Raw genomic sequence first — 27685 nt, forward strand, 5'->3', positions numbered from 1 at the left:
TCTCTCGTCCCTCAGTCATGTGCATGGACGCCAAGATCAACTTCGACTCGAACGCGGCGTATCGTCAGGACAAAGTGTTCGACCTGCGGGACTGGAGCCAGGAGGATCCCCGCGACCGGCAGGCGGCCAAGGCGGACCTCAACTACATCGGGCTGGATGGGACCATTGGCTGCTTAGGTCTGCAAGGGGGCGGGGCAAGCAGGGCGGGCTGCACCGGACCATCGGCTGCTTAGGTCTGCGAGGGGGCGGGGCAAGGTGGGCGGGCTGCACGGGACCATTGGATGCTTAGGTCTGCAAGGGGGCCGGAGCAAGGTGGGCAGGGCGGGACCATCGGCTGCTTAGGTCTGCGAGGGGGCGGGGCAAGGTGGGCGGGGCGGGACCATCGGCTCCTTAGTTCTGCGAGGGGGCGGGGCAAGGTGGGCGGGACCATCGGCTGCTTAAGTCTGCGAGGGGGCGGGGCAAGCAGGGCGGGCTGCACGGGACCATCGGCTGCTTAGGTCTGCGAGGCGGCGGGACCATCGGCTGCTTAGGTCTGCTTTAAATTAAAAATTAAAAATGATGATTGTGGCATTTTTAGAGGAAAAATGTAAGATCAATCTTTATGTATACAGTGAACCCTCGTTTATCGCGGGGGTTACGTTCCAAAACGAACCCGCGATAGACGAAATCCGCGAAGTTTTTTTCTAGTTATTATACAATGAAATACTCCATAAAACATTGATGCTCACACGCGCGCTCTCACCGGCCTCGCAAACTTCAATTTGGCAGCGGTTTTACGTACGTGTGCATATGAATCCATAACGTTATCGACACACAGGTAGAGAAGACGCGGAGAGACTGTTTAGCCAATCAGAATGCAGAACACAATGCATGATGAAAATCCGCGAAGCAGCGAGACCGTGAAAAGTGAACCGCGATATAGCGAGGGATCACTGTATATTATTTTATTTAGTATCTCTAAATTATTTAAGAAAATGGCAATTTGAAATGTCGTAAAACCAATATTTTGCCCGATCGTTTTTGGCTCTTTTTAGCTCTTAAAATGCAGTTTGTCCTCTTCTTCCCGTTTAAACCGCTATACAACCGACACGTCACTTTTACCCTGAGTAGAATGGGATGAACTCCATAAACCTGAAAGGATCTAGAGGAAGTTGGCAGACTAAAGGGCAGAGGAAAACTGGGGAGTCGTTTAGCAGACGTGACAAATGAGTTCAGCCAAAGTGGCGGTTATTAAAGCTGTTCCCGCCACTTCATTTCCCTTTGGGCGTGAACTTTTTAAGACTTTTACCAACGACGTCTCCTGCTCCGTTCGGCGCCTGAAATAAATGTGTTTTAATAACGATAATCGAGCCGCGTACTTTTAGGGGAAATATCTGCAAACAATGACCAAAAAAAGGATGAAGCAGACAGTCTGTGTCTCTCAAAAGGTGGATCTTTATTTACTCGTGCACGGTAAATAATCTGTCCTTAACAATGGAATCTGTCCCTACCCCAGAACAAATGACAAGACACTTGCTTTTAAAGGCAGTGGCGTAAACTGCCACGTACGCACAAAGCCCACAGAAACGGATGTGACATCTTATTCAGAGGTCCATCGGAGATGTTTTCACACCTAATCAAGTCCTGACGCACTAAATGGCTTGATACAGAGGCGCCGGACCATATTTATCACTAACTCATATTCTTATATCATCTGTACACAGGAAAACAACATAGATACGTTAGACATGACATGTCATGACCTATTTTTCCACAACAGTACTTGTTGCAGTGTCTGTTTTTCAACGATGAATCGACCATCGTGACCACGGACTCTACAACACAAAGACCTTTTTATAAGAAACACGAGATGGAGCCGTTATTTCATCAAAACGTCACGCGGTTTTGCGAATAATCCACTTTATTCGTAAATAAAGTCACCATATTTCAGTCTTCATTTGTTTAGGAATAAATATATAAAGAGTTGTCACTAAGGATTATTTTTGACTTGTTTTAAATATATTTTTAACCAAATAACGACTGAAATATGGCGACTGAAGGAATTTAGATAGAGAATATTTACAACTTAAGTGTATTATTTATGAAAATTAGGATTTTTTTATTATTTTTGGACATTTTGATTTAGTAATGTTGAAAAAAGGTGTCTTTGTGTGTGTTTTATAGTTCGTACAGTCCAGATAATAATTGCGACGACAAATACAAATACTTTTTCCGATCGTTTGACGCGTCGCCCTCTAAAACGATCGTCCGTCGCGCCCTTTCCACCTAACAACGACGGAATTAATGGCCGTCCTCGTTTCTGTCGCAGTGAACGGAGCGGGTCTCGCCATGGCCACGATGGACATCATCAAGCTCCACGGCGGAACCCCCGCCAACTTCTTGGACGTCGGGGGCGGAGCCACGGCGCATCAGGTGACCGAGGCCTTCAAGCTCATCACCTCCGACAAAAAGGTGAGCTGGTGATTAAAGGAGACGCATCGCGGGATCGAACTGTAACGGACGTACATCATGAGTTTACGTTTTGTCCATTATAAACTGTAACTTTGATCTAAAACGGCCCAGTACCGTATTATCCGGAGTATAAGTCGCACCAGCCAAAAAATGCATAATAGAGAAGAAAAAAACATAAGTTGCACTGGAGTATGAAATGCGGTTGCAAGTGTGAAAATAACAAATAATATCACATATAAGTCGCTACGGAGTATAAGTATATAAGTATAAATATAAGTATAAGTCACACCCCGGCCAAAATATGAAAAAAGGTGCAACTTATCGTCCGGAAAATACGGTAACTTCATTCAAAGTTTGATGAATCCTGGTCTGAAAGTCCTCTCCCTCCGAGCCTCAAAAACACAAAAATGCAGAATATTTGTCCGTTTGATAAAGACCTGACTTCCTGTTAACGCTGACCTGACTCCCTGGTAACGCTGACCTGACTTCCTGTTAACGCTGACCTGACTTCCTGTTAACGCTGACCTGATTTCCTGTTAACGCTGACCTGACTTCCTGTTAATGCTGACCTGACTTCCTGTTAACGCTGACCTGACTCCCTGTTAACGCTGACCTGACTTCCTGTTAATGCTGACCTGACTTCCTGTTAACGCTGACCTGACTCCCTGTTAACGCTGACCTGACTCCTTGTTAACGCTGACCTGACTTCCTGTTAACGCTGACCTGACTTCCTGTTAACGCTGACCTGACTTCCTGTTAACGCTGACCTGACTCCCTGGTAACGCTGACCTGACTCCCTGTTAACGCTGACCTGACTTCCTGTTAACGCTGACCTGACTTCCTGTTAACGCTGACCTGACTTCCTGTTAACGCTGACCTGACTTCCTGTTAACGCTGACCTGACTTCCTGTTAACGCTGACCTGACTCCCTGTTAACGCTGACCTGACTCCCTGTTAACGCTGACCTGACTCCCTGTTAACGCTGACCTGACTCCCTGTTAACGCTGACCTGACTCCCTGTTAACGCTGACCTGACTCCCTGTTAACGCTGACCTGACTTTCTGTTAACGCTGACCTGACTTCCTATTAACGCTAACCTGACTTCCTGTTAACGCCGACCTGACTTCCTGTTAACGCTGACCTGATTTCCTGTTAACGCTGACCTGACTTCCTGTTAACGCTGACCTGACTTCCTGTTAACGCTGACCTGACTTCCTGTTAACGCTGACCTGATTTCCTGTTAACGCTGACCTGATTTCCTGTTAACGCTGACCTGACTCCCTGGTAACGCTGACCTGACTCCCTGTTAACGCTGACCTGACTTCCTGTTAACGCTGACCTGACTTCCTGTTAACGCTGACCTGACTTCCTGTTAACGCTGACCTGACTTCCTGTTAATGCTGACCTGACTTCCTGTTAACGCTGACCTGACTCCCTGTTAACGCTGACCTGACTTCCTGTTAATGCTGACCTGACTTCCTGTTAACGCTGACCTGACTCCCTGTTAACGCTGACCTGACTCCTTGTTAACGCTGACCTGACTTCCTGTTAACGCTGACCTGACTTCCTGTTAACGCTGACCTGACTCCCTGGTAACGCTGACCTGACTCCCTGTTAACGCTGACCTGACTCCCTGTTAATGCTGACCTGACTTCCTGTTAACGCTGACCTGACTCCCTGTTAACGCTGACCTGACTCCCTGTTAACGCTGACCTGACTCCCTGTTAACGCTGACCTGACTCCCTGTTAACGCTGACCTGACTCCCTGTTAACGCTGACTTGACTCCCTGTTAACGCTGACCTGACTCCTTGTTAACGCTGACCTGACTTCCTGTTAACGCTGACCTGACTTCCTGTTAACGCTGACCTGACTCCCTGTTAACGCTGACCTGACTCCTTGTTAACGCTGACCTGACTTCCTGGTAACGCTGACCTGACTCCCTGTTAACGCTGACCTGACTCCCTGTTAACGCTGACCTGACTCCCTGTTAACGCTGACCTGACTCCTTGTTAACGCTGACCTGACTTCCTGTTAACGCTGACCTGACTCCCTGTTAACGCTGACCTGACTCCCTGGTAACGCTGACCTGACTCCCTGGTAACGCTGACCTGACTCCCTGGTAACGCTGACCTGACTCCCTGTTAACGCTGACCTGACTCCCTGGTAACGCTGACCTGACTCCCTGTTAACGCTGACCTGACTTTCTGTTAACGCTGACCTGACTCCCTGTTAACGCTGACCTGACTCCCTGTTAACGCTGACCTGACTTTCTGTTAACGCTGACCTGACTTCCTGGTAACGCTGACCTGACTCCCTGTTAACGCTGACCTGACTTCCTGTTAACGCTGACCTGACTTCCTGTTAACGCTGACCTGACTTCCTGTTAACGCTGACCTGATTTCCTGTTAACGCTGACCTGACTTCCTGTTAACGCTGACCTGACTCCCTGTTAACGCTGACCTGACTCCCTGTTAACGCTGACCTGACTTCCTGTTAACGCTGACCTGACTCCCTGTTAACGCTGACCTGACTCCCTGTTAACGCTGACCTGACTCCCTGTTAACGCTGACCTGACTCCCTGTTAACGCTGACCTGACTCCCTGTTAACGCTGACCTGACTTTCTGTTAACGCTGACCTGACTTTCTGTTAACGCTGACCTGACTTCCTGTTAACGCCGACCTGACTTCCTGTTAACGCCGACCTGACTCCCTGTTAACGCCGACCTGACTCCCTGTTAACGCCGACCTGACTTCCTGTTAACGCCGACCTGACTTCCTGTTAACGCCGACCTGACTCCCTGTTAACGCCGACCTGACTCCCTGTTAACGCTGACCTGACTTCCTGTTAACGCTGACCTGACTTCCTGTTAACGCCGACCTGACTCCCTGTTAACGCCGACCTGACTTCCTGTTAACGCCGACCTGACTCCCTGTTAACGCCGACCTGACTTCCTGTTAACGCCGACCTGACTCCCTGTTAACGCTGACCTGACTCCCTGTTAACGCTGACCTGACTCCCTGTTAACGCTGACCTGACTCCCTGTTAACGCTGACCTGACTCCTTGTTAACGCTGACCTGACTCCCTGTTAACGCTGACCTGACTCCCTGTTAACGCTGACCTGACTCCCTGTTAACGCTGACCTGACTCCCTGGTAACGCTGACCTGACTCCCTGGTAACGCTGACCTGACTCCCTGTTAACGCCGACCTGACTCCCTGTTAACGCCGACCTGACTCCCTGTTAACGCCGACCTGACTTCCTGTTAACGCCGACCTGACTTCCTGTTAACGCCGACCTGACTTCCTGTTAACGCTGACCTGACTCCCTGTTAACGCTGACCTGACTCCCTGTTAACGCTGACCTGACTCCTTGTTAACGCTGACCTGACTCCCTGTTAACGCTGACCTGACTCCCTGTTAACGCTGACCTGACTCCCTGTTAACGCTGACCTGACTCCCTGTTAACGCTGACCTGACTCCCTGGTAACGCTGACCTGACTCCCTGGTAACGCTGACCTGACTCCCTGGTAACGCTGACCTGACTCCCTGTTAACGCTGACCTGACTCCCTGTTAACGCTGACCTGACTCCCTGTTAACGCTGACCTGACTCCCTGTTAACGCTGACCTGACTCCCTGTTAACGCTGACCTGACTCCCTGTTAATGCTGACCTGACTCCCTGTTAACGCTGACCTGACTTTCTGTTAACGCTGACCTGACTTTCTGTTAACGCTGACCTGACTTTCTGTTAACGCTGACCTGACTTTCTATTAACGCTGACCTGACTTCCTATTAACGCCGACCTGACTCCCTGTTAACGCCGACCTGACTCCCTGTTAACGCCGACCTGACTCCCTGTTAACGCTGACCTGACTCCCTGTTAACGCTGACCTGACTCCCTGTTAACGCTGACCTGACTCCCTGTTAACGCTGACCTGACTCCCTGTTAACGCTGACCTGACTCCCTGTTAACGCTGACCTGACTCCCTGTTAATGCTGACCTGACTCCCTGTTAACGCTGACCTGACTTTCTGTTAACGCCGACCTGACTTTCTGTTAACGCCGACCTGACTTCCTGTTAACGCCGACCTGACTTCCTGTTAACGCCGACCTGACTCCCTGTTAACGCTGACCTGACTCCCTATTAACGCTGACCTGACTCCCTATTAACGCTGACCTGACTCCCTGTTAACGCTGACCTGACTTCCTGTTAACGCCGACCTGACTCCCTATTAACGCTGACCTGACTTCCTGTTAACGCTGACCTGACTTCCTGTTAACGCTGACCTGACTCCCTGTTAACGCTGACCTGACTCCCTGTTAACGCTGACCTGACTCCCTGTTAACGCTGACCTGACTCCCTGTTAACGCTGACCTGACTTCCTGTTAACGCTGACCTGACTCCTTGTTAACGCTGACCTGACTTCCTGTTAACGCTGACCTGACTTCCTGTTAACGCTGACCTGACTCCCTGTTAACGCTGACCTGACTCCCTGGTAACGCTGACCTGACTCCCTGGTAACGCTGACCTGACTCCCTGTTAACGCTGACCTGACTCCCTGACCTGACTCCCTGTTAACGCTGACCTGACTCCCTGTTAACGCTGACCTGACTCCCTGGTAACGCTGACCTGACTCCCTGGTAACGCTGACCTGACTCCCTGTTAACGCTGACCTGACTCCCTGTTAATGCTGACCTGACTTCCTGTTAACGCTGACCTGACTCCCTGTTAACGCTGACCTGACTCCCTGTTAACGCTGACCTGACTCCCTGTTAACGCTGACCTGACTCCCTGTTAACGCTGACCTGACTCCCTGTTAACGCTGACCTGACTCCCTGTTAACGCCGACCTGACTCCCTGTTAACGCCGACCTGACTCCCTGTTAACGCCGACCTGACTCCCTGTTAACGCTGACCTGACTCCCTGTTAACGCTGACCTGACTCCCTGTTAACGCTGACCTGACTCCCTGTTAACGCTGACCTGACTCCCTGTTAACGCTGACCTGACTCCCTGTTAACGCTGACCTGACTCCCTGTTAACGCTGACCTGACTCCCTGTTAACGCTGACCTGACTTCCTGTTAACGCTGACCTGACTCCCTGTTAACGCTGACCTGACTCCCTGTTAACGCTGACCTGACTCCCTGGTAACGCTGACCTGACTCCCTGTTAACGCTGACCTGACTCCCTGTTAACGCTGACCTGACTTCCTGTTAACGCTGACCTGACTTCCTGTTAACGCCGACCTGACTTCCTGTTAACGCCGACCTGACTTCCTGTTAACGCCGACCTGACTCCCTGTTAACGCTGACCTGACTCCCTGTTAACGCTGACCTGACTCCCTGTTAACGCCGACCTGACTCCCTGTTAACGCTGACCTGACTCCCTGTTAACGCTGACCTGACTCCCTGTTAACGCTGACCTGACTCCCTGTTAACGCTGACCTGACTTCCTGTTAACGCTGACCTGACTCCCTGTTAACGCTGACCTGACTCCCTGTTAACGCTGACCTGACTCCTTGTTAACGCTGACCTGACTTCCTGTTAACGCTGACCTGACTCCCTGTTAACGCTGACCTGACTCCCTGTTAACGCTGACCTGACTCCCTGTTAACGCTGACCTGACTTCCTGTTAACGCTGACCTGACTCCTTGTTAACGCTGACCTGACTTCCTGTTAACGCTGACCTGACTCCCTGGTAACGCTGACCTGACTCCCTGGTAACGCTGACCTGACTCCCTGTTAACGCTGACCTGACTCCCTGTTAACGCTGACCTGACTCCCTGTTAACGCTGACCTGACTCCCTGTTAACGCTGACCTGACTCCCTGTTAACGCTGACCTGACTCCCTGTTAACGCTGACCTGACTTCCTGTTAACGCTGACCTGACTCCCTGGTAACGCTGACCTGACTCCCTGTTAACGCCGACCTGACTCCCTGTTAACGCCGACCTGACTTCCTGTTAACGCCGACCTGACTCCCTGTTAACGCCGACCTGACTTCCTGTTAACGCCGACCTGACTCCCTATTAACGCCGACCTGACTCCCTGTTAACGCTGACCTGACTCCCTGTTAACGCTGACCTGACTCCCTGTTAACGCTGACCTGACTCCCTGTTAACGCTGACCTGACTCCCTGTTAACGCTGACCTGACTCCCTGTTAACGCTGACCTGACTCCCTGTTAACGCTGACCTGACTCCCTGTTAACGCCGACCTGACTCCCTGTTAACGCCGACCTGACTTCCTGTTAACGCCGACCTGACTCCCTGTTAACGCTGACCTGACTTCCTGTTAACGCTGACCTGACTCCCTGTTAACGCCGACCTGACTTCCTGTTAACGCCGACCTGACTCCCTGTTAACGCCGACCTGACTTCCTCTTAACGCTGACCTGACTCCCTGTTAACGCTGACCTGACTCCCTGTTAACGCTGACCTGACTCCCTGTTAACGCTGACCTGACTTCCTGTTAACGCTGACCTGACTCCCTGTTAACGCTGACCTGACTTCCTGTTAACGCTGACCTGACTCCCTGTTAACGCTGACCTGACTCCCTGTTAACGCTGACCTGACTCCCTATTAACGCCGACCTGACTCCCTGTTAACGCCGACCTGACTTCCTGTTAACGCCGACCTGACTCCCTGTTAACGCCGACCTGACTTCCTGTTAACGCTGACCTGACTCCCTGTTAACGCTGACCTGACTCCCTGTTAACGCTGACCTGACTCCCTGTTAACGCTGACCTGACTTCCTGTTAACGCTGACCTGACTCCCTGTTAACGCTGACCTGACTTCCTGTTAACGCTGACCTGACTTCCTGTTAACGCTGACCTGACTCCCTGTTAACGCTGACCTGACTCCCTGTTAACGCTGACCTGACTCCCTGTTAACGCTGACCTGACTCCCTGTTAACGCTGACCTGACTCCCTGTTAACGCTGACCTGACTTCCTGTTAACGCTGACCTGACTCCCTGTTAACGCCGACCTGACTCCCTGGTAACGCCGACCTGACTCCCTGGTAACGCTGACCTGACTCCCTGGTAACGCTGACCTGACTCCCTGTTAACGCTGACCTGACTCCCTGGTAACGCTGACCTGACTCCCTGGTAACGCTGACCTGACTCCCTGGTAACGCTGACCTGACTCCCTGTTAACGCTGACCTGACTCCCTGTTAACGCTGACCTGACTTCCTGTTAACGCTGACCTGACTCCCTGTTAACGCCGACCTGACTCCCTGGTAACGCTGACCTGACTCCCTGGTAACGCTGACCTGACTCCCTGGTAACGCTGACCTGACTCCCTGTTAATGCTGACCTGACTCCCTGTTAATGCTGACCTGACTCCCTGTTAACGCTGACCTGACTCCCTGTTAACGCTGACCTGACTCCCTGTTAACGCTGACCTGACTCCCTGTTAACGCTGACCTGACTCCCTGTTAACGCTGACCTGACTCCCTGTTAACGCTGACCTGACTCCCTGGTAACGCTGACCTGACTCCCTGGTAACGCTGACCTGACTTCCTGTTAACGCTGACCTGACTCCCTGTTAACGCTGACCTGACTCCTTGTTAACGCTGACCTGACTTCCTGTTAACGCTGACCTGACTCCCTGTTAACGCTGACCTGACTCCCTGTTAACGCTGACCTGACTTCCTGTTAACGCTGACCTGACTCCTTGTTAACGCTGACCTGACTTCCTGTTAACGCTGACCTGACTCCCTGGTAACGCTGACCTGACTCCCTGTTAACGCTGACCTGACTCCCTGTTAACGCTGACCTGACTCCCTGTTAACGCTGACCTGACTTCCTGTTAACGCTGACCTGACTTCCTGTTAACGCTGACCTTACTCCCTGTTAACGCTGACCTGACTCCCTGTTAACGCTGACCTGACTTCCTGTTAACGCTGACCTGACTCCCTGTTAACGCTGACCTGACTCCCTGTTAACGCTGACCTGACTCCCTGTTAACGCCGACCTGACTTCCTGTTAACGCCGACCTGACTTCCTGTTAACGCTGACCTGACTTCCTGTTAACGCTGACCTGACTCCCTGTTAACGCTGACCTGACTCCCTGTTAACGCTGACCTGACTCCCTGTTAACGCTGACCTGACTTCCTGTTAACGCTGACCTGACTTCCTGTTAACGCTGACCTGACTTCCTGTTAACGCTGACCTGACTCCCTGTTAACGCTGACCTGACTCCCTGTTAACGCTGACCTGACTCCCTGTTAACGCTGACCTGACTCCCTGTTAACGCTGACCTGACTCCCTGTTAACGCTGACCTGACTCCCTGTTAACGCTGACCTGACTCCCTGTTAACGCTGACCTGACTTCCTGTTAACGCTGACCTGACTCCCTGTTAACGCTGACCTGACTCCCTGTTAACGCTGATCTGACTCCCTGTTAACGCTGACCTGACTCCCTGTTAACGCTGACCTGACTCCCTGTTAACGCTGACCTGACTCCCTGTTAACGCTGACCTGACTCCCTGTTAACGCTGACCTGACTCCCTGTTAACGCTGACCTGACTCCCTGTTAACGCTGACCTGACTCCCTGTTAACGCTGACCTGACTCCCTGTTAACGCCGACCTGACTCCCTGTTAACGCCGACCTGACTCCCTATTAACGCCGACCTGACTTCCTGTTAACGCCGACCTGACTCCCTGTTAACGCTGACCTGACTCCCTGTTAACGCTGACCTGACTCCGTTAACGCTGACCTGACTTCCTGTTAACGCTGACCTGACTTCCTGTTAACGCTGACCTGACTTCCTGTTAACGCTGACCTGACTCCCTGTTAACGCTGACCTGACTCCCTGTTAACGCTGACCTGACTCCCTATTAACGCTGACCTGACTCCCTGTTAACGCCGACCTGACTTCCTGTTAACGCCGACCTGACTCCCTATTAACGCTGACCTGACTCCCTATTAACGCTGACCTGACTTCCTGTTAACGCTGACCTGACTCCCTGTTAACGCTGACCTGACTCCCTGTTAACGCTGACCTGACTCCCTGTTAACGCTGACCTGACTCCCTGTTAACGCTGACCTGACTTCCTGTTAACGCTGACCTGACTCCCTGTTAACGCTGACCTGACTCCCTGTTAACGCTGACCTGACTTCCTGTTAACGCTGACCTGACTCCCTGTTAACGCTGACCTGACTTCCTGTTAACGCCGACCTGACTCCCTATTAACGCTGACCTGACTCCCTGTTAACGCTGACCTGACTCCCTGTTAACGCTGACCTGACTCCCTGTTAACGCTGACCTGACTTCCTGTTAACGCTGACCTGACTCCCTGTTAACGCTGACCTGACTCCCTGTTAACGCTGACCTGACTCCCTGTTAACGCTGACCTGACTCCCTGTTAACGCTGACCTGACTCCCTGTTAACGCTGACCTGACTCCCTATTAACGCCGACCTGACTCCCTGTTAACGCCGACCTGACTCCCTGTTAACGCTGACCTGACTCCCTGTTAACGCTGACCTGACTCCCTGTTAACGCTGACCTGACTCCCTGTTAACGCCGACCTGACTCCCTATTAACGCCGACCTGACTCCCTATTAACGCCGACCTGACTCCCTGTTAACGCTGACCTGACTCCCTGTTAACGCTGACCTGACTCCCTGTTAACGCTGACCTGACTCCCTGTTAACGCTGACCTGACTCCCTGTTAACGCTGACCTGACTTCCTGTTAACGCCGACCTGACTCCCTGTTAACGCTGACCTGACTCCCTGTTAACGCTGACCTGACTTCCTGTTAACGCTGACCTGACTCCCTGTTAACGCTGACCTGACTCCCTGTTAACGCCGACCTGACTCCCTGTTAACGCCGACCTGACTTCCTGTTAACGCCGACCTGACTCCCTGTTAACGCTGACCTGACTCCCTGTTAACGCTGACCTGACTCCCTGTTAACGCTGACCTGACTCCCTGTTAACGCCGACCTGACTTCCTGTTAACGCCGACCTGACTCCCTATTAACGCTGACCTGACTCCCTGTTAACGCTGACCTGACTCCCTGTTAACGCTGACCTGACTCCCTGTTAACGCTGACCTGACTTCCTGTTAACGCTGACCTGACTTCCTGTTAACGCTGACCTGACTCCCTGTTAACGCTGACCTGACTTCCTGTTAACGCTGCTCGTCCAGGTTCAGGCGATCCTGGTCAACATCTTCGGTGGCATCATGAGGTGTGACGTCATCGCTCAGGGAATCATCATGGCCGTGAGGGACCTGGACCTCAAGATCCCCATCGTCGTGCGGTTACAAGGTACGGACCTCCGCCACGCCCATGACCGTCACCGTGGTTACAGAAATGATCGTCCGACTCTGTGGTTCTGATTTGTGTCGTGCTTTTGTCCCTTTTGCGCTGACAAAAAATAAATATCTGGACCAAATGCGGCAATGTTCGGTGGGAAAGTACTAAATAAATATAAATACACTGGAATAATTCAAAATAATGCATAATATTTGTCCTTTGAGTTACGATCTATAAATGAAGTGGATTCAATGAATTTATAATAAAAAATACAGGATCAATTTGGAGTGTTTTGTAGAGACCAATTTATCAGGGGAAAAAAGAGTTTTGCTGCACCTTTTAAAAAAAAAAAAACAATATATGATAAAAGTGAGAGGTTTTCTATTGCTGAAACTACTTGTATTTTCTTTCAATTTTTGGCAATTTTGAGAGGTTTAATCCACGTTTCTAGATCGTTCTCGTTTCACGGCCGTTTACGGGGTCCGTCTGCGAGGCGGCGCCCCCTCGTGGAGCCGTAGGAGCTGTGCGGACGTCTCTTTTACGCCCGTGTATATCTTTGTGCCGCAGGAACCCGTGTGGACGACGCCAAAGCGCTGATCGCCTCCAGTCCGCTGAAGATCCTGGCCTGCGACGACCTGGACGAAGCCGCCAAAATGGTGCGTGTCTTTTCCGTTTCAGATCCGCCGCGCTCGCTCTCCGCACGCTCCCTTCTCCGCGCTCTCGCTCGCCAAGCGGTGGAACCAGAAATGTTCTTTCCGTTAAAGGCCGAGGGGCAAAGAGACATTTTTATGTACCGTATTTTCCGGAGTATAAGTCGCACCAGCCAAAAAATGCATAATAGAAAAGAAAACACATATATAAGTCTCACTGGAGTATGAAATGCAGTTGCAAGTGTGAAAATAACAAATAATATCACATATAAGTCGCTCCGGAGTATAAGTGTAAAAGTATAAGTCAAAAGTATGAAAAAGGGTGCAGAAAATACGGTATTAACACTTATTCAGATAACTATAGCATAAAGAACATGCTAACAAGGCTACCAAAGATCAGCTCCTACGCAACAAACTGCACATATTATTATTATTATTATTATTATTATTATTACCGTATTTTCCGGAGTATAAGTCGCACCAGCCAAAAAATGCACGATAGAGATGAAAATAACACGTATAAGTCGCTCTGCAGTATAAGTATATGAGTATAAATATAAGTATAAATCGCACGCCGGCCAAAACTATGAAAAAAGGTGCAACTTATAGTCCGGAAAATACGGTAATCTGTCTCGGCTTTAAGCGAACAGAAGATGTCACTCTTTTAGCGCCAAATACGTTCACTTTTTACTCCAAAAGGACAGTTTTAAGCATCTACCTCAATACTTTTACTCGAGTAGATGATTTTACTTAAAAGTCCACGTGACGCGTTCTCATGTTTCGTCCGATAATGAAGTCGTGGTTTGAGTTTGTGCTGAATAATTATCAGTTTTACATCAGTCGAGTTGGGTTTGTGAAGAAAACCTGACAAATTAAAAAGTTAGAATCCCTCTGTGATGTCATCAAAAAGCGCTGTTTCGTCAGAAACGCAGTGAAAATGTCGTTTAACCAAATAAACGTGTCGTCAGGTGTAAGTATTTGTCGAATCGTAACTATTGTATGATTTTTTTTAAATGTTTTTTGCTTCGTAACAGTTGTGGAATTAGCCCCGCTTATGTCATATTTAATGGCCACGTCAAACCAGGAAGTGACATTGTAAAACGTAGCAAATATTGGACAAAATGTGCGGTGAAATCTTAAGTCTAATCGTGTTCCTTTTTAACTCTGTTCTAACGTTTTTCGCTCTTCTCCTCGCACTGCAATCTCCTCCGCTGCCACTAGACGGAGCGCTAACGCCAAATCCTAACGGGGGAAACGCCCAACCTCTGAGAGAAAGTCGCCAGTGCGTTTTTTTCAAAGTATACGCACTATTTTCCGCGCTAAAACGAAGCAAGCAGGTCCAAACCAGGTCTAAACCAGGTCTAAACCGTGTCTAAACCGTGTCTAAACCGTGTCTAAACCGTGTCTAAACCGTGTCTAAACCAGGTCTAAACCGTGTCTAAACCAGGTCTAAACCAGGTCTAAACCGTGTCTAAACCGTGTCTAAACCAGGTCTAAACCAGGTCTAAACCAGGTCTAAACCGTGTCTAAACCGTCTCTAAACCGTGTCTAAACCAGGTCTAAACCGTGTCTAAACCGTGTCTAAACCGTGTCTAAACCGTGTCTAAACCGTGTCTAAACCAGGTCTAAACCAGGGACTAAACCTAAAACGAATCAAAAGTGCCAGAGCGAGTTTAAAGAGTTTAAACGGTAACGGGAAAAGGTGTCGATGTCGTGACTCGTGGTGTTTTTGTCGCCGCAGGTTGTGAAGCTCTCTGAGATCGTGTCTCTGGCGAAGGAGGCGCAGGTCGACATCTCCTTCCAGCTGCCCATTTAAAACGCCACCACGACGTCACACTTCCTGGTATTGCCGCGCACTGCAAAAAGACACCACACCTGCGCCGCTTAAAATGACTTGAGTTCGGGTTTTTTTGTGGAATTGACTGGATTTGCCCGAAGCGTTTGACTTGTACCGTTTTTCTGAACGCTTTTTACAAATTGATACGATACGTTAAGCGCTTGTGCCGAAATAGGAAAAGTATTGTGCAAAAATGATTGGACCGAGCGTGTTGGAAAACGGTACGAAATGTTTTCGAGTCGTGGTCGAAACAGTGAATTCATCCAAAACGACCCGAAAATCCGATTTCAAGTCATTTTAAGTCATGTTTGATGTGTTTTTTTGAAGTGTAGCGTTTCTCCTTTTGTCTTTCAACGTCGATCAACTCAAACGAGTCAAACGCACAATGTCTTTATTTAAGCTCCGCCTCCATTACACTCTAAAAACAGCCCATTGTCTGTGACTCCAAAACACACTCGATGTTTGTTCTTTTAATGTCGATATATTATATAAGGATTTAATGAATAAAATGCACAGCTTTTTTGTCTTGGTTTACAACGTTTATTATCACCCAAACTAACTCCATGTCTTTTCTACTTCACTGCAAAAGGCTCGAAATGACTTGATTTTAGGATTTGTAATCTTAATTTGACACTTTTAAAACTGAATTACTTCACTTTTTCTTTCATTGGGATTGTTAAACGGGCCTTTTAAAGTACAGGTCTAAACCAGGTCTAAACCCGGGTCTGAACCGGGTCTGAACCGGGTCTGAACCAGGTCTAAAGTTTCTCGCTCGATAACGATCTTCACATTTTCACAAAGATCAGTTTGAGCTTTATTCAAATCGTCTGCTTCACATCCACATTTTTACTTTGTGAATAAAATAAAATAACTTGTGCATTCAATTTATAAAAACTATATTTGTGTCCAACTGGTTAAAATGTCTTGAATTCAAAGTATAAATCATGATTTAGATTTGACTTGTTCCAATGTTTTATCACAATAAGATACATTTTCTGCTTCAATCCTAGTTTTAAGTGAAATTTCCAAATTTCAACTCGACTAAAACGTTTTGAAGCAAGAAATGTTTAAATAAGTGTTTGAATCGACTGAAATGTGAACTGAAAGTGGAGAAAAGGAGCTGGAAATGCTTTTGAATTTGACACATTTGGGTTTCTTTTTGGACACTCGTTTTACTGTAACGTTTCAGCCACTTCTCGCTCATGAACCGTTTATAAAGAGTCTCTGTGGTTACGATTCTCCTGTAAATAAAAGACAAATTTAAAGAAATGGCGATGGATTTGCTCTGTACAATATTTATGCTCCGCTCTGGAGTCCAAATAAAACAAATGAGAAATGATGTGTTTTGAGTGGTGTTTTTTTATAATTTACAGCTGATGTTTGGATTGATTTTGCTGTTGCTCACGATCAAAGAGACAAATAAAGCTCTAAACACATAGTTTAAAATGAGATTATAATCGACATGAAGGTTTGAGGAAGGAAAAACTTTTACTTTACTGTTTTGTACTTTAAAAACTGAATTATTTCACTTTTTCTTTCATTTGGATTGTTCAAAGTACAGGACTAAACCAGGACTAAACCAGGACTAAACCGGGGTCTAAACCGGGGTCTAAACCGGGGACTAAACCAGGACTAAACCGGGGTCTAAAGAGTTTGAGTGTTTGTGTGAACTGGAGGCTCGTTTCACGTCACAGCAGCGTTGGATTATCCTCAAACTGAGAGCGAAACAGGTAAAACGTTTAAGCGAATGATAAATCCAGAGGGAGAAAAGGAGAGGAAAGAGAAAGAGAGAAGAGACGGCAGTTTATTTGAGATAGGAACATTTGACTGCAGCTGTTCTCGGCTTTAACGCTCGACCTTTATCGTTTTGAGTTTCTGTTGTGAACAAATCCAGCTTTTCGGACACTTCGCCCTCATGAGCTCGTTCTTTGTGTTTAGATCTTTTATTGCCCCGCATTTGAGTCGTGTTCATAAGAAACTAGTATTTACTCGTTTAAGTCTAACATGGTTAATCCTGTTCGCACACGTTTTCAGGCACGACTTGGGAACACAAAAGAGCGTACACATTTACAAGAACAGAGTCGGCGTTAAAAAGAACAACTACTTGGATAAAGGAGAATTAAACAAACCCTGGCTCCTTTTTTTATATTTCGCCACGTTATGTTTTTTGTATGTGATTATACGCTGTCTGACTTTTTTTTTTATATATATGTATTTTTTAAACATTTTTGGGGCCGTTCTCTGACTGTATTCTCACCAGGAGCTGTAGGGGGCGCTCCATTGCTGAGGTTATAGTTAATGTAACGCCCGCTTCTGCCCCTGATCCAAGTGTCACATGTTACACCGCCGCACGACACATTTCGCGGAGGTTTTTCTTTAGTTTTAAGGATATTTTCGGTCTTAACAGTTTAAACGCTGTGTTGTGGAACATTCTACCAAACGACATCTCCATGGAGACGAGCAGGTGGCAGAGCGTTGGAGAAGTTACACAGTGCACTTCACAAGCAGCGAACGCACCAGAATGATATCCCGCTGTTTGCCGTGTTATTCGGAGAGAACGTTATAATCATCATAATCCGGTTTCCTGCGAGTAATCCAATAACGGTCCCGACTCAGACCAGGAACAAGGCCCGGACCGTGTAGGACCGTGTAGGACTGGGGGTCTGAAGTTACCGTGGAGACGTGAGGCGGCGGCGACATCATAGTTTTAGTCGGTTTGTAAAGAGAAAGTGAGAAGCGTGAACCAGGTCTGAACCAGGTCTGAAACCAAATGTCACTTTTCTTCTCATAAGACGGTGGAATACAAGCGATGGCTGGTTTACCTGACGTGTTCGGGCGGCAGGACTTCCACCTCGTCTTTTATCAGAAGTCACAGACGTGGTCAGCGACTGGGACCTCGGCTAATTTGTAATAATTATGAAGATTGTTTTTCCACTGAAAAAAACTGTTTTTATTTTACAACTTCACGTCATTTGCAGTGTTGGGAAAGTTCACTTTCTACATGAACTAGTTCAGTTCATAATTCAACATTTTGAACTAAGTTCACAGCTCCAAAAAATGAACTAGTTCAGTTATTTTTTTCAATATTATGCTATAATGTTTCTAAATTATATCCACAGCCCAAATACAACAACATGCAGCAATTATTGTATTAGTTTAATGCTGAAACTATGTGTCAGATTTCATCTTCATATCCAATTTTGAATCCTTTCCCCAGGATTTACATTCACATTGAAGGGACAGACTTCCCCCGAGGCAAAGTTCACACAGAAATGTTAGATCGTTCCTATTATCACCGACCTTATCATAAAACTCACATAACTGGTCGTAGGCCCACTCCTTGTAACTGGTCGTAGGGCCACTCCTTGTAACTGGTCGTAGGCCCACTCCTTGTAACTGGTCGTAGGGCCACTCCTTGTAACTGGTCGTAGGGCCACTCCTTGTAACTGGTCGTAGGAAGGGCCACTCCTTGTAACTGGTCGTAGGGCCACTCCTTGTAACTGGTCGTAGGGCCACTCCTTGTAACTGGTTGTAGGGCCACTCCTTGTAACTGGTTGTAGGGCCACTCCTTGTAACTGGTCGTAGGGCCACTCCTTGTAACTGGTCGTAGGAAGGGCCACTCCTTGTAACTGGTCGTAGGGCCACTCCTTGTAACTGGTCATAGGGCCACTCCTTGTAACTGGTCGTAGGGCCACTCCTTGTAACTGGTCGTAGGAAGGGCCACTCCTTGTAACTGGTCGTAGGGCCACTCCTTGTAACTGGTCATAGGGCCACTCCTTGTAACTGGTCGTAGGGCCACTCCTTGTAACTGGTCGTAGGGCCACTCCTTGTAACTGGTCGTAGGGCCACTCCTTGTAACTGGTCGTAGGGCCACCCCTTGTAAGTGGTCGTAGGGCCACTCCTTGTAACTGGTCGTAGGGCCACTCCTTGTAACTGGTCGTAGGGCCACTCCTTGTAACTGGTCGTAGGGCCACTCCTTGTAACTGGTCGTAGGGCCACTCCTTGTAACTGGTCGTAGGGCCACCCCTTGTAAGTGGTCGTAGGGCCACTCCTTGTAACTGGTCGTAGGGCCACTCCTTGTAACTGGTCGTAGGGCCACTCCTTGTAACTGGTCGTAGGGCCACCCCTTGTAAGTGGTCGTAGGGCCACTCCTTTCTAACTGGTCGTAGGGCTACTCCTTGTAACTGGTCGTAGGGCCACTCCTTGTAACTGGTCGTAGGGCCACTCCTTGTAACTGGTCGTAGGGCCACTCCTTGTAACTGGTCGTAGGGCCACTCCTTGTAACTGGTCGTAGGGCCACTCCTTGTAACTGGTCGTAGGGCCACCCCTTGTAAGTGGTCGTAGGGCCACTCCTTTCTAACTGGTCGTAGGGCTACTCCTTGTAACTGGTCGTAGGGCCACTCCTTGTAACTGGTCGTAGGGCCACTCCTTGTAACTGGTCGTAGGGCCACTCCTTGTAACTGGTTGTAGGGCCACTCCTTGTAACTGGTCGTAGGGCCACTCCTTGTAACTGGTCGTAGGGCCACCCCTTGTAAGTGGTCGTAGGGCCACTCCTTGTAACTGGTCGTAGGGCCACTCCTTGTAACTGGTCGTAGGGCCACTCCTTGTAACTGGTCGTAGGGCGACTCCTTGTAACTGGTCGTAGGGCCACTCCTTGTAACTGGTCGTAGGGCCACTCCTTGTAACTGGTCGTAGGGCCACTCCTTGTAACTGGTCGTAGGGCCACTCCTTGTAACTGGTCGTAGGGCCACCCCTTGTAAGTGGTCGTAGGGCCACTCCTTTCTAACTGGTCGTAGGGCTACTCCTTGTAACTGGTCGTAGGGCCACTCCTTGTAACTGGTCGTAGGGCCACTCCTTGTAACTGGTCGTAGGGCCACTCCTTGTAACTGGTCGTAGGGCCACTCCTTGTGGTCGTGCTCCTGCTGCTCTGTTGCTGTTGCGTCCATGCTGCTTTTTGTTTTGATGTGCAGTGCGGTGCGACACGCAAAATCTCTATCCGTCTGTAATAACGCTATCACCTCTACAACTTTGGCGCTTTCACACTTGCCAGGTAAGGGATCTGGTTGGGCAACTTAACGGTGTGTTTTTCGCCTGGAAATCCCACAGGATCGTTCGTCTGCAGTAATACCGTTCGTTCAGTTCACGTTCACCAAAATTATGAACGCGTTCATGAACTTTCGTTCAATGAATGCGTTCTGGCACAACACTGGTCATTTGCCACCGGGCCAAATGGAAATAGCTCAAGTCAAAGCTCCAGGTTCAAAAAGAGAAAAGTTGTACATGTAAAACCTGATTTTAAATATATTTTTCTCAAATAATTGGAAGCTACAGTAACAACTGGCGTGTCCTGTTTGCCACAGTAAACAGATTAACAAACCCTCCAGCTCAGATGCCGTCAGAACTAATTTCCACATCCAAGTGTAATAAGTTTGCATTATTCTTTAATGACAAAGTTCAGGGAATTAAAAATTCTATAAATCCCACAAGCAAAAAAACAAACGTAAAACTACCTAGACACTTAGAGCTGACTCACTTTGCACCAGTAACTGACAAAACTGTCCATGAGATCATCACCAGTCTGAGTTCATCTACATGCTGCCTTGATGTGTTACCCACCAGATTTCTAAAGTCTGTGCTGAACAGTTTGTTAGCACCATTCACTCACATAGTTAACATGTCGCTTCAATCTGGAACATTCCCAATGTCTTTGAACACTGCGGTCATAAAGCTTCTCCTAAAGAAGAGCAGTCTTGATGTCGCAGTACTGAGTCATTACCGGCCCATCTCTAATCTGGGATGGGACACATTTTCACAGACGAGTCAGATCTATGTTTCACTGTCGGCAGGTGAATATGGACAAGTGGATTCACTCTGTCACTGCATCCAACAAATCAGTTTGTGGATGCAAAACAACTTTCTCCAGCTGAACTCAGACAAGACTCAAATCATCGTCTTTGTTCCACAGAAACAAAGAGAAAGTGTTAGCGTCACCTCCAGAGTCTCGCTCTAAAACCTACAAACCAAGTTAGAAATCTGGGGTAATAATGGACTCAGACTTGAACTTGAACAGTCACGTCAAATCAAAAACATCAGCAGCTTTTTACCATCTGATAAACATTGCCAAAATCAAAAGTATAGTGTCAAAACAAGACTTAAGACTTATCCATATGTTTGTCTTTTGGAGTTTCATGTGAAAAAGCCACATGAAAACAGATGGATTTATGACTTTATTGTTGATTTGAAAGTTCCAGAGTAAAGATGATGCTGATACAAATAGTATCATTGGTGCAGTTTTAGATGAAATAAGAACATGACTTTTTACATCTGACAAAGAGTTAAATACAGTTACATTACACCAGGAATAACATTTGAACTGAAAGAAAGTTCAAATGAAGTTAGTTAAAAACAGTGATGTAAAATATGTAGAGAATATATGAGTTTAGTTTGAACAGTCATAGTTTGAACAGTCATATTTTGTATTGTTGAAGGAGTTAAACAAAAGCTCGTCTGAACCACATTCTAACTCAATATTGTGTTTAATAAATCAGTTTTTCTCATGGTTTGGTTCTACACATAGGTTCATACATGTTTAGTGAAAATAAAGACAATATTGAATACTTAGATATTAATATCATGTGAATACAAGCCTTTCAAAATCTTGATACATAAATGATCACCATATTTTATTTATTATTCTAGATATTATTTTTCAATATTATTCAAATCATCATCTAGTCTTCCATCCATCCATCCATCCATCCATTTTCTACCGCTTGTTCCCTTTCGGGGTCGCGGGTGACTGGAGCCTATCCCAGTGACTTCGGGCCTTAGGCGGGGTACACCCTGGACAGTGGCCAACTCGTCGCAGGGCCAACACAGAGACATAGACATTACAGACACTCTCACATTCATTCACTAGGGCCAATTTAGAGTTACCAATTTTGCCTAACACATGCATGTCTTTGGACGGTGGGAGGAAGCCGGAGAACCCGGAGAGAACCCACGGTAACACGGGGAGAACATGCAGACTCCACCCAGAGAGATCATGTGATGTTGGTCTTGATTATAATATTTTTTTAGTTTGTTAGTATTGTTTTTTTTTTTTTAACTTTCATTAAAAGTATCTTTAAACTTTTATTGGTTGAAAATAAAATGCACAAATTAGATCCTGAACTGTGAAGAACAAAAGCTGTTTTATTTGAGTTTAGGGAAATGTGTAGCGGATCCAGAACAATTAATCCAGACTCCAGCGTAGAGAGGGAGAGTGAAAGTTGTCTGGCCTATGTGGATGAGGCTCATGGTACTTTCAGAGATGCTGTAAAACGCCAAAACCCCTGCACTGTGGTCCAGGTAAACCCCGATTCTGGACAAGACAGGACCTGAGACCTGGGACCAGACTGAGTTAAACATAAATGAAGGTTCAAATTTGTCACAGTTTAAGGCCCAGGATTTATCATTGTATCCAAATACACATTCATCAGAGTCTCCTTTTCTCTGAATATCTCTGTATGAAACTGCTATATAAACAAACGTCCCGCTCCACTCCACCTCCCAGTAACATCGGCCCGTCAGACTCTCTCTGCTCAGGACCTGTGTATAAACACTGAATCTGTCTGAATGATCAGGATAACTCTGGTCTTCACTCATACATGTTGCTCTTCTGTTTCCATCAGACAGAGACAGTTCTGTCTGAGCTGTGTTTGGGTCCAGAGTAATTTCTGTATAATATTGTAAGAAGTCCTCTCTGGAGCTGGGATCAGCTGGTGACAGTACAAGCTGGACTGGATTGTGAAGCGTTGTGAGCCCAGTCTTCCTCTTCTTCTTCTTCGGTGTTTCATGTCGGTTGCTATCCTTCAGCTGTTCTATTAAAGCTGCTAACATGATGCTTTTGTTGAGAACAGGCCTGGGGCTGAAGCTCTGGGGACACTCAGGACAGTTGTAGAGCTGCTCCTCGTCCTCTTGGTCCCAGTGGCATTGGACACAGTTCCTGCAGTAGCTGTGTCCACAGGGAATAGTCACCGGATCCTTCACTAGATCCAAACACACTGGACAGAAAAAGGATTCTTGGTCGAGTGCTTTCTGAGCCATCTCTCCTGGATCAGAGAGATTGACAAGTTTAATTTGTGTCAAAGTCAAACTAGTGAGTGAGAGCAGTGGGAAGAGCCAGGCCACACCCACAGCTCTGTGTAGATCTGAGGAGAAATCAGGAAGCACCGAGCAGCAACACTTTAAAGACACACACAGTTTTTCTCTGGCAACATGTTTGTCTCATCATTTCAGAGGACAGGGCCTTTAGAAGTTGTTTTTGAAAGAAATATCCAAAGTGAAAAACCAACAAATGTCACTTGTAGCTTTGTCTGGTAACGGCCCAACAAACTCAAGTGTCTGGCTGCAGACCTGGATCCAGAGTCCCTTGCCCCGCAGACCTTAACCAAGATTATTCTGCCCTCGCTGTGCTCTGGATTCAGCTATCCAGATGGATAAACTTCTCGACAAGCGACTGGCGTATGTCCACTTTTATTGACGTAGCCCTCGATTATCGACAGAGTGAAACTATAAAACAGAAAGAAAGAAACAGTATTTAGGCTGTATACTTGCTGTTGGAGAGATAACTCTGGACTGGGTGGACTGTAGGGTGCTGGTTCTGGTTCGTAGAAGTCACTGCCCGAGAGCGCCCGTCAGAGCACTACTGGAGGCCAGGAATGAGGATCGGAAAGACGAGAAGAGACGAGGTGCTTCTTTAGCTTTATTTAGGCTTCAGGAGAAGACACACAAGAAGAAGAAGAAGAAGAACCCATACAATACAGATTTCCCGGCTTATATGCCCTGCCCCAGGTTCAAAGGAACAAAGGCGGAACACTGGTGACATCATAGGCGCCCAGTGATGGGGTGGAGGGAAGAATAAAGAGTGAAATCTAGTGATGTCATAATGCACCCTGTGGCGCTGGCGCACCCCTAGTGGTCACCCCATGAACTACAAGAGCATAGGAACCCCGGGGCCGCGGGGCCTTTTGTACACTTGCAATAATATTTCCCCATGTGGGAAAATAAAGGCTTATCTTATACACATTCAACAGCTTACACTAACTAACATGGATGAAATGCTAGACATAACAAAAGTTCTATTGTTCAGGGAAAATCTTGGTAAATCATAACAAATATGGTCTCACAGACTCTGAATCAAACATAAATACTTACAAGTAATGCTTTCTGTATCGCAACAAATGAGGATGAATGCAGATTAAGATAAGATAAGATATTCCTTTATTGTCCCACATGGGGAAATTTAAGATAAGATATTCCTTTATTGTCCCACATGGGGAAAATTCATTGGTGCAACGCAGGTAGATACAGAGGTAGATCCAGAAGAACAGATCACTTATAGGAAGTCTGAAAAACACTTTCTGTAGAAGATCTCCTATAAATAAATAAAAACTCCCATAGACAAATAAATAAATACATACCATTGCATGTGATCCCGACAGTAATTGCACATGAATATGTGTCACGACAGCACATAGATTGCACATGAATTTCACAGTAATTGCACATATGACAGAATTGCACATCAGTATTAGGTTAGGTCAGTATTGCGACGGGATAACGTGACGATCTCCGGGTAAGACGACTGTTCTCCGCAGTTTCATGAGTTCCTCTTTTGTGTAAACGCGGTACGGCGCCGGCCGGGGGGCGGGGCCGGAGCCGGGGGGCGGGGCCGGAGCCAAGACACATCGCAACGACACGACGAAAACACTCAATCCAGCCGAATAAAGTCAAAACAAGTTAATTTAAAGCGATTCCAGTGCGTGTCCCGATCGTTCGTGAAGTTCCTCTTTCATATAAACGTGTAAATAAACGTGTACCGACGTCACGCCGTACTTTAGCGCGGCCGGAGGGCGCGGGGGGGGGGCTGGTGGGCTAGTTCGGAGCTAGCTCACGTCACAACAACACAACGAACGCAACGAAAAACGCTTAAATCCAGCCGAAAAAAGTCAAAAACAGTTGCAACGCAGGAAGATACAGAGGTAGATACAGAAGAAAAGAACAGATCACTTATAGGAAGTTTGAAAAACACTCTCAGTAGAAGATCTCCTATAAACAAAAACTCCCAACAAGGGATGGAGGGGGAAAATAATAAAGATAAAAATAAATAAATAAATACCATTGCATGTGATCACGACAGTAATTGCACATGAATATGAATATCATTACAACAGGAAAACATGCTCGGTAGCCATTACTCAACGTGTGCTGCAAGTCTAATGGTACGTACAGACCGCACACGCCTAAACGCGCCCGACGCAGAATTTGAGCGCGTGTACATTTGAAAGGTTTACGCACCAGACGCGCGCTATCGACGCCCCTGTCACTGTACACAGGCGCGCGTATGGCGCGCTCCAGCTGTCAGGTGTTGTCGCATGAGCAGTGGAGTTGTTGTCACACGGAGGCGACGGGCTCGGCGGCGACGTGCCTGGGTACACCAGATACTGCAGAGACAGTCTGAGTTTGGCGAATACCACCATTTGCTTCAAGAGCTGCGTCTCGATGAACAACGCTTTCAGCGCTATTTTCGTCTGTCCCGGACCCAGTTGGACGACCTGTTGTCCCGCGTTGGTGCGAGGATAACATACCAGGATACAAACTACAGACGCTCGATTCCAGCTGCTGAGCGCCTGTCCATCTGTTTTTGGTCAGTAATTAATTAGATGTAATAATAACCGAGTGTATTGTTAAACATACATAGCTAATAAAAGTAATCAGTGTAAATAGTCCTGTAATAGTTAGTAAAAAGTATTTATATTGCTTGTTCTTGATATATGTTCTTGGTATATTTGATAAAAGTACAAGTAAACTGTATTTAGGCTATATAGTTATTTGTATGTTTGTTTTTTGATCCAGATATCTTGCCATTGGAGACTCCTACAGGACAATTGCCAGCAGCTTCCGGGTTGGTGTGTCCACAGTCGCCTCCATTGTCCCTGATGTAGCGGCTGCCATCTGGGACTGTCTTGTGGACGAATTTATGGCTGTGCCCACAGCAGAGGGCTGGAGGTGCGTTGCAGCAGAGTTCGAGGAGCGGTGGAACTACCCTCTCTGCTGTGGAGCTGTGGACGGCAAACATGTGCGGATTAAGGCCCCCCCCAACTCAGGATCCAGCTTCTTCAACTACAAGGGGGATCACTCGCTGACATTTACGCTACAGTTTAGTGTATTGTGGTTATGCATTTATTTAGGGTTGACTGGTTTAGCAGCTCTTGCATACAGATGTGGTGGTGGTCCTGTCCCCCATATACATTAGGAATACACATGGCTTTGTCATATATATACGTCATTATATATACGTCATAAGGCGCTGGTACAGCTGGCAGCCCGGTGTAAACGCTCTCTCTTCTTTCTCACACTTATTGTGCGTTATCTCCTATATTTTGTAAATATAGTTAGTATATTTTTTCTATTTTACTGCACGATAGGGACACGCGCTGGAATAGTTTTTTATTCAACTGTTTTTGACTTTTTTCAGCTGGATTTGAGCGTTTTTCGTTGTGTTGTTGTGAAGTGAGCTAGCTCCGAGCGAGCCCACCAGCCCCCCCCGCGCCCTCCGGCCGCCGCTAAAGTACGGCGTGTCGTCGGTACACGTTTATATACACGTTTATATGAAAGAGGAACTTCACGAACGATCGGGACACGCACTGGAATCGCTTTAAATTAACTTGTTTTGACTTTATTCGGCTGGATTGAATGTTTTCGTCGTGTCGTTGCGATGTGTTTTGGCTCTGAGTCCCCTGGCTCCGGCCCCGCCCCCCGGCTCCGGCCCCGCCCCCCGGCCGGCGCCGTACCGCGTTTACACAAAGGAGGAACTCATGAAACTGCGGAGAACAGTCGTCTTACCCGGAGATCGTCACGTTATCCCGGCGGACATCCTAAGGAAAACGCAACGAGGCAGACGGGCTGGACGTAAACTCCGAGAGAAGAGAGGAGAAAACAGGAAGTCGGTTCCCGCCGTAGTCATGGGTAACGTGAGGTCCCTTCAAAATAAAATGACGGAAATAGCGAGCCTCATGCGATCCCAGAGGATTTATAGGGACAGCAGCGTCTTGATTTTCACAGAGACCTGGTTAACAGCAGAAATGCCAGACTCTATTGTAGGTTTGGACAATTTTCATCTGCTGCGGGCGGACAGAACTAGAGAATCCGGGAAGAAAAGAGGTGGAGGTCTGGCGGTTTATGTGAACACGAGCTGGTCCAAACCCGAACACTGCACAGTGAGGGAGCAGCTATGTAACAAGGATATTGAACTATTGGCTATTGGCATGAGGCCATATTATCTGCCCCGGGAGTTCTCACATGTGATTTTGATCGCAGTCTATGTGGCCCCGTCTGCCAATGCTGAAGATGCTTGTGAAGCACTGCTCTCCTGCACTTGTAGGCTGCAAACACAGCATCCACAGACTCTCTTCCTCATCTCTGGTGACTTTAACCA

The 27685-nt window shown here is 47.6% G+C and overlaps 3 protein-coding genes across 3 annotated transcripts in view; 1 reads left to right on the plus strand and 2 right to left on the minus strand.

The window, feature by feature from the left end:
- The window catches only part of sucla2 (succinate-CoA ligase ADP-forming subunit beta), a 31335-nt gene extending 14812 nt beyond the window's left edge, over nt 1-16523 (plus strand). The window contains exons 7-11 of the mRNA XM_072445291.1: nt 16-177; nt 2309-2451; nt 12609-12729; nt 13285-13373; nt 15109-16523. Coding sequence (XP_072301392.1) covers nt 16-177; nt 2309-2451; nt 12609-12729; nt 13285-13373; nt 15109-15183 — 590 coding nt within the window. The 3' untranslated portion in view covers nt 15184-16523. The remainder of the gene's footprint in view (nt 1-15; nt 178-2308; nt 2452-12608; nt 12730-13284; nt 13374-15108) is intronic.
- Nucleotides 1-27685, minus strand: part of lcp1 (lymphocyte cytosolic protein 1 (L-plastin)) — a 281117-nt gene that overhangs the window by 139614 nt on the left and 113818 nt on the right. The gene's annotated exons all lie outside the window — the stretch shown is intronic.
- LOC140359122 (tripartite motif-containing protein 16-like protein) lies at nt 21942-23292 on the minus strand. The gene has a single exon (XM_072443991.1). The coding sequence runs from the start codon at nt 23290-23292 to the stop codon at nt 22399-22401; it is 894 nt and encodes a 297-aa protein (XP_072300092.1). The 3' UTR covers nt 21942-22398.

This window comes from Eucyclogobius newberryi, unplaced genomic scaffold (assembly GCF_026437365.1).
Source record: "Eucyclogobius newberryi isolate DKJ021-1_F unplaced genomic scaffold, fEucNew1.0.hap1 SCAF_14, whole genome shotgun sequence".
Lineage (NCBI taxonomy): Eukaryota > Metazoa > Chordata > Actinopteri > Gobiiformes > Gobiidae > Eucyclogobius > Eucyclogobius newberryi.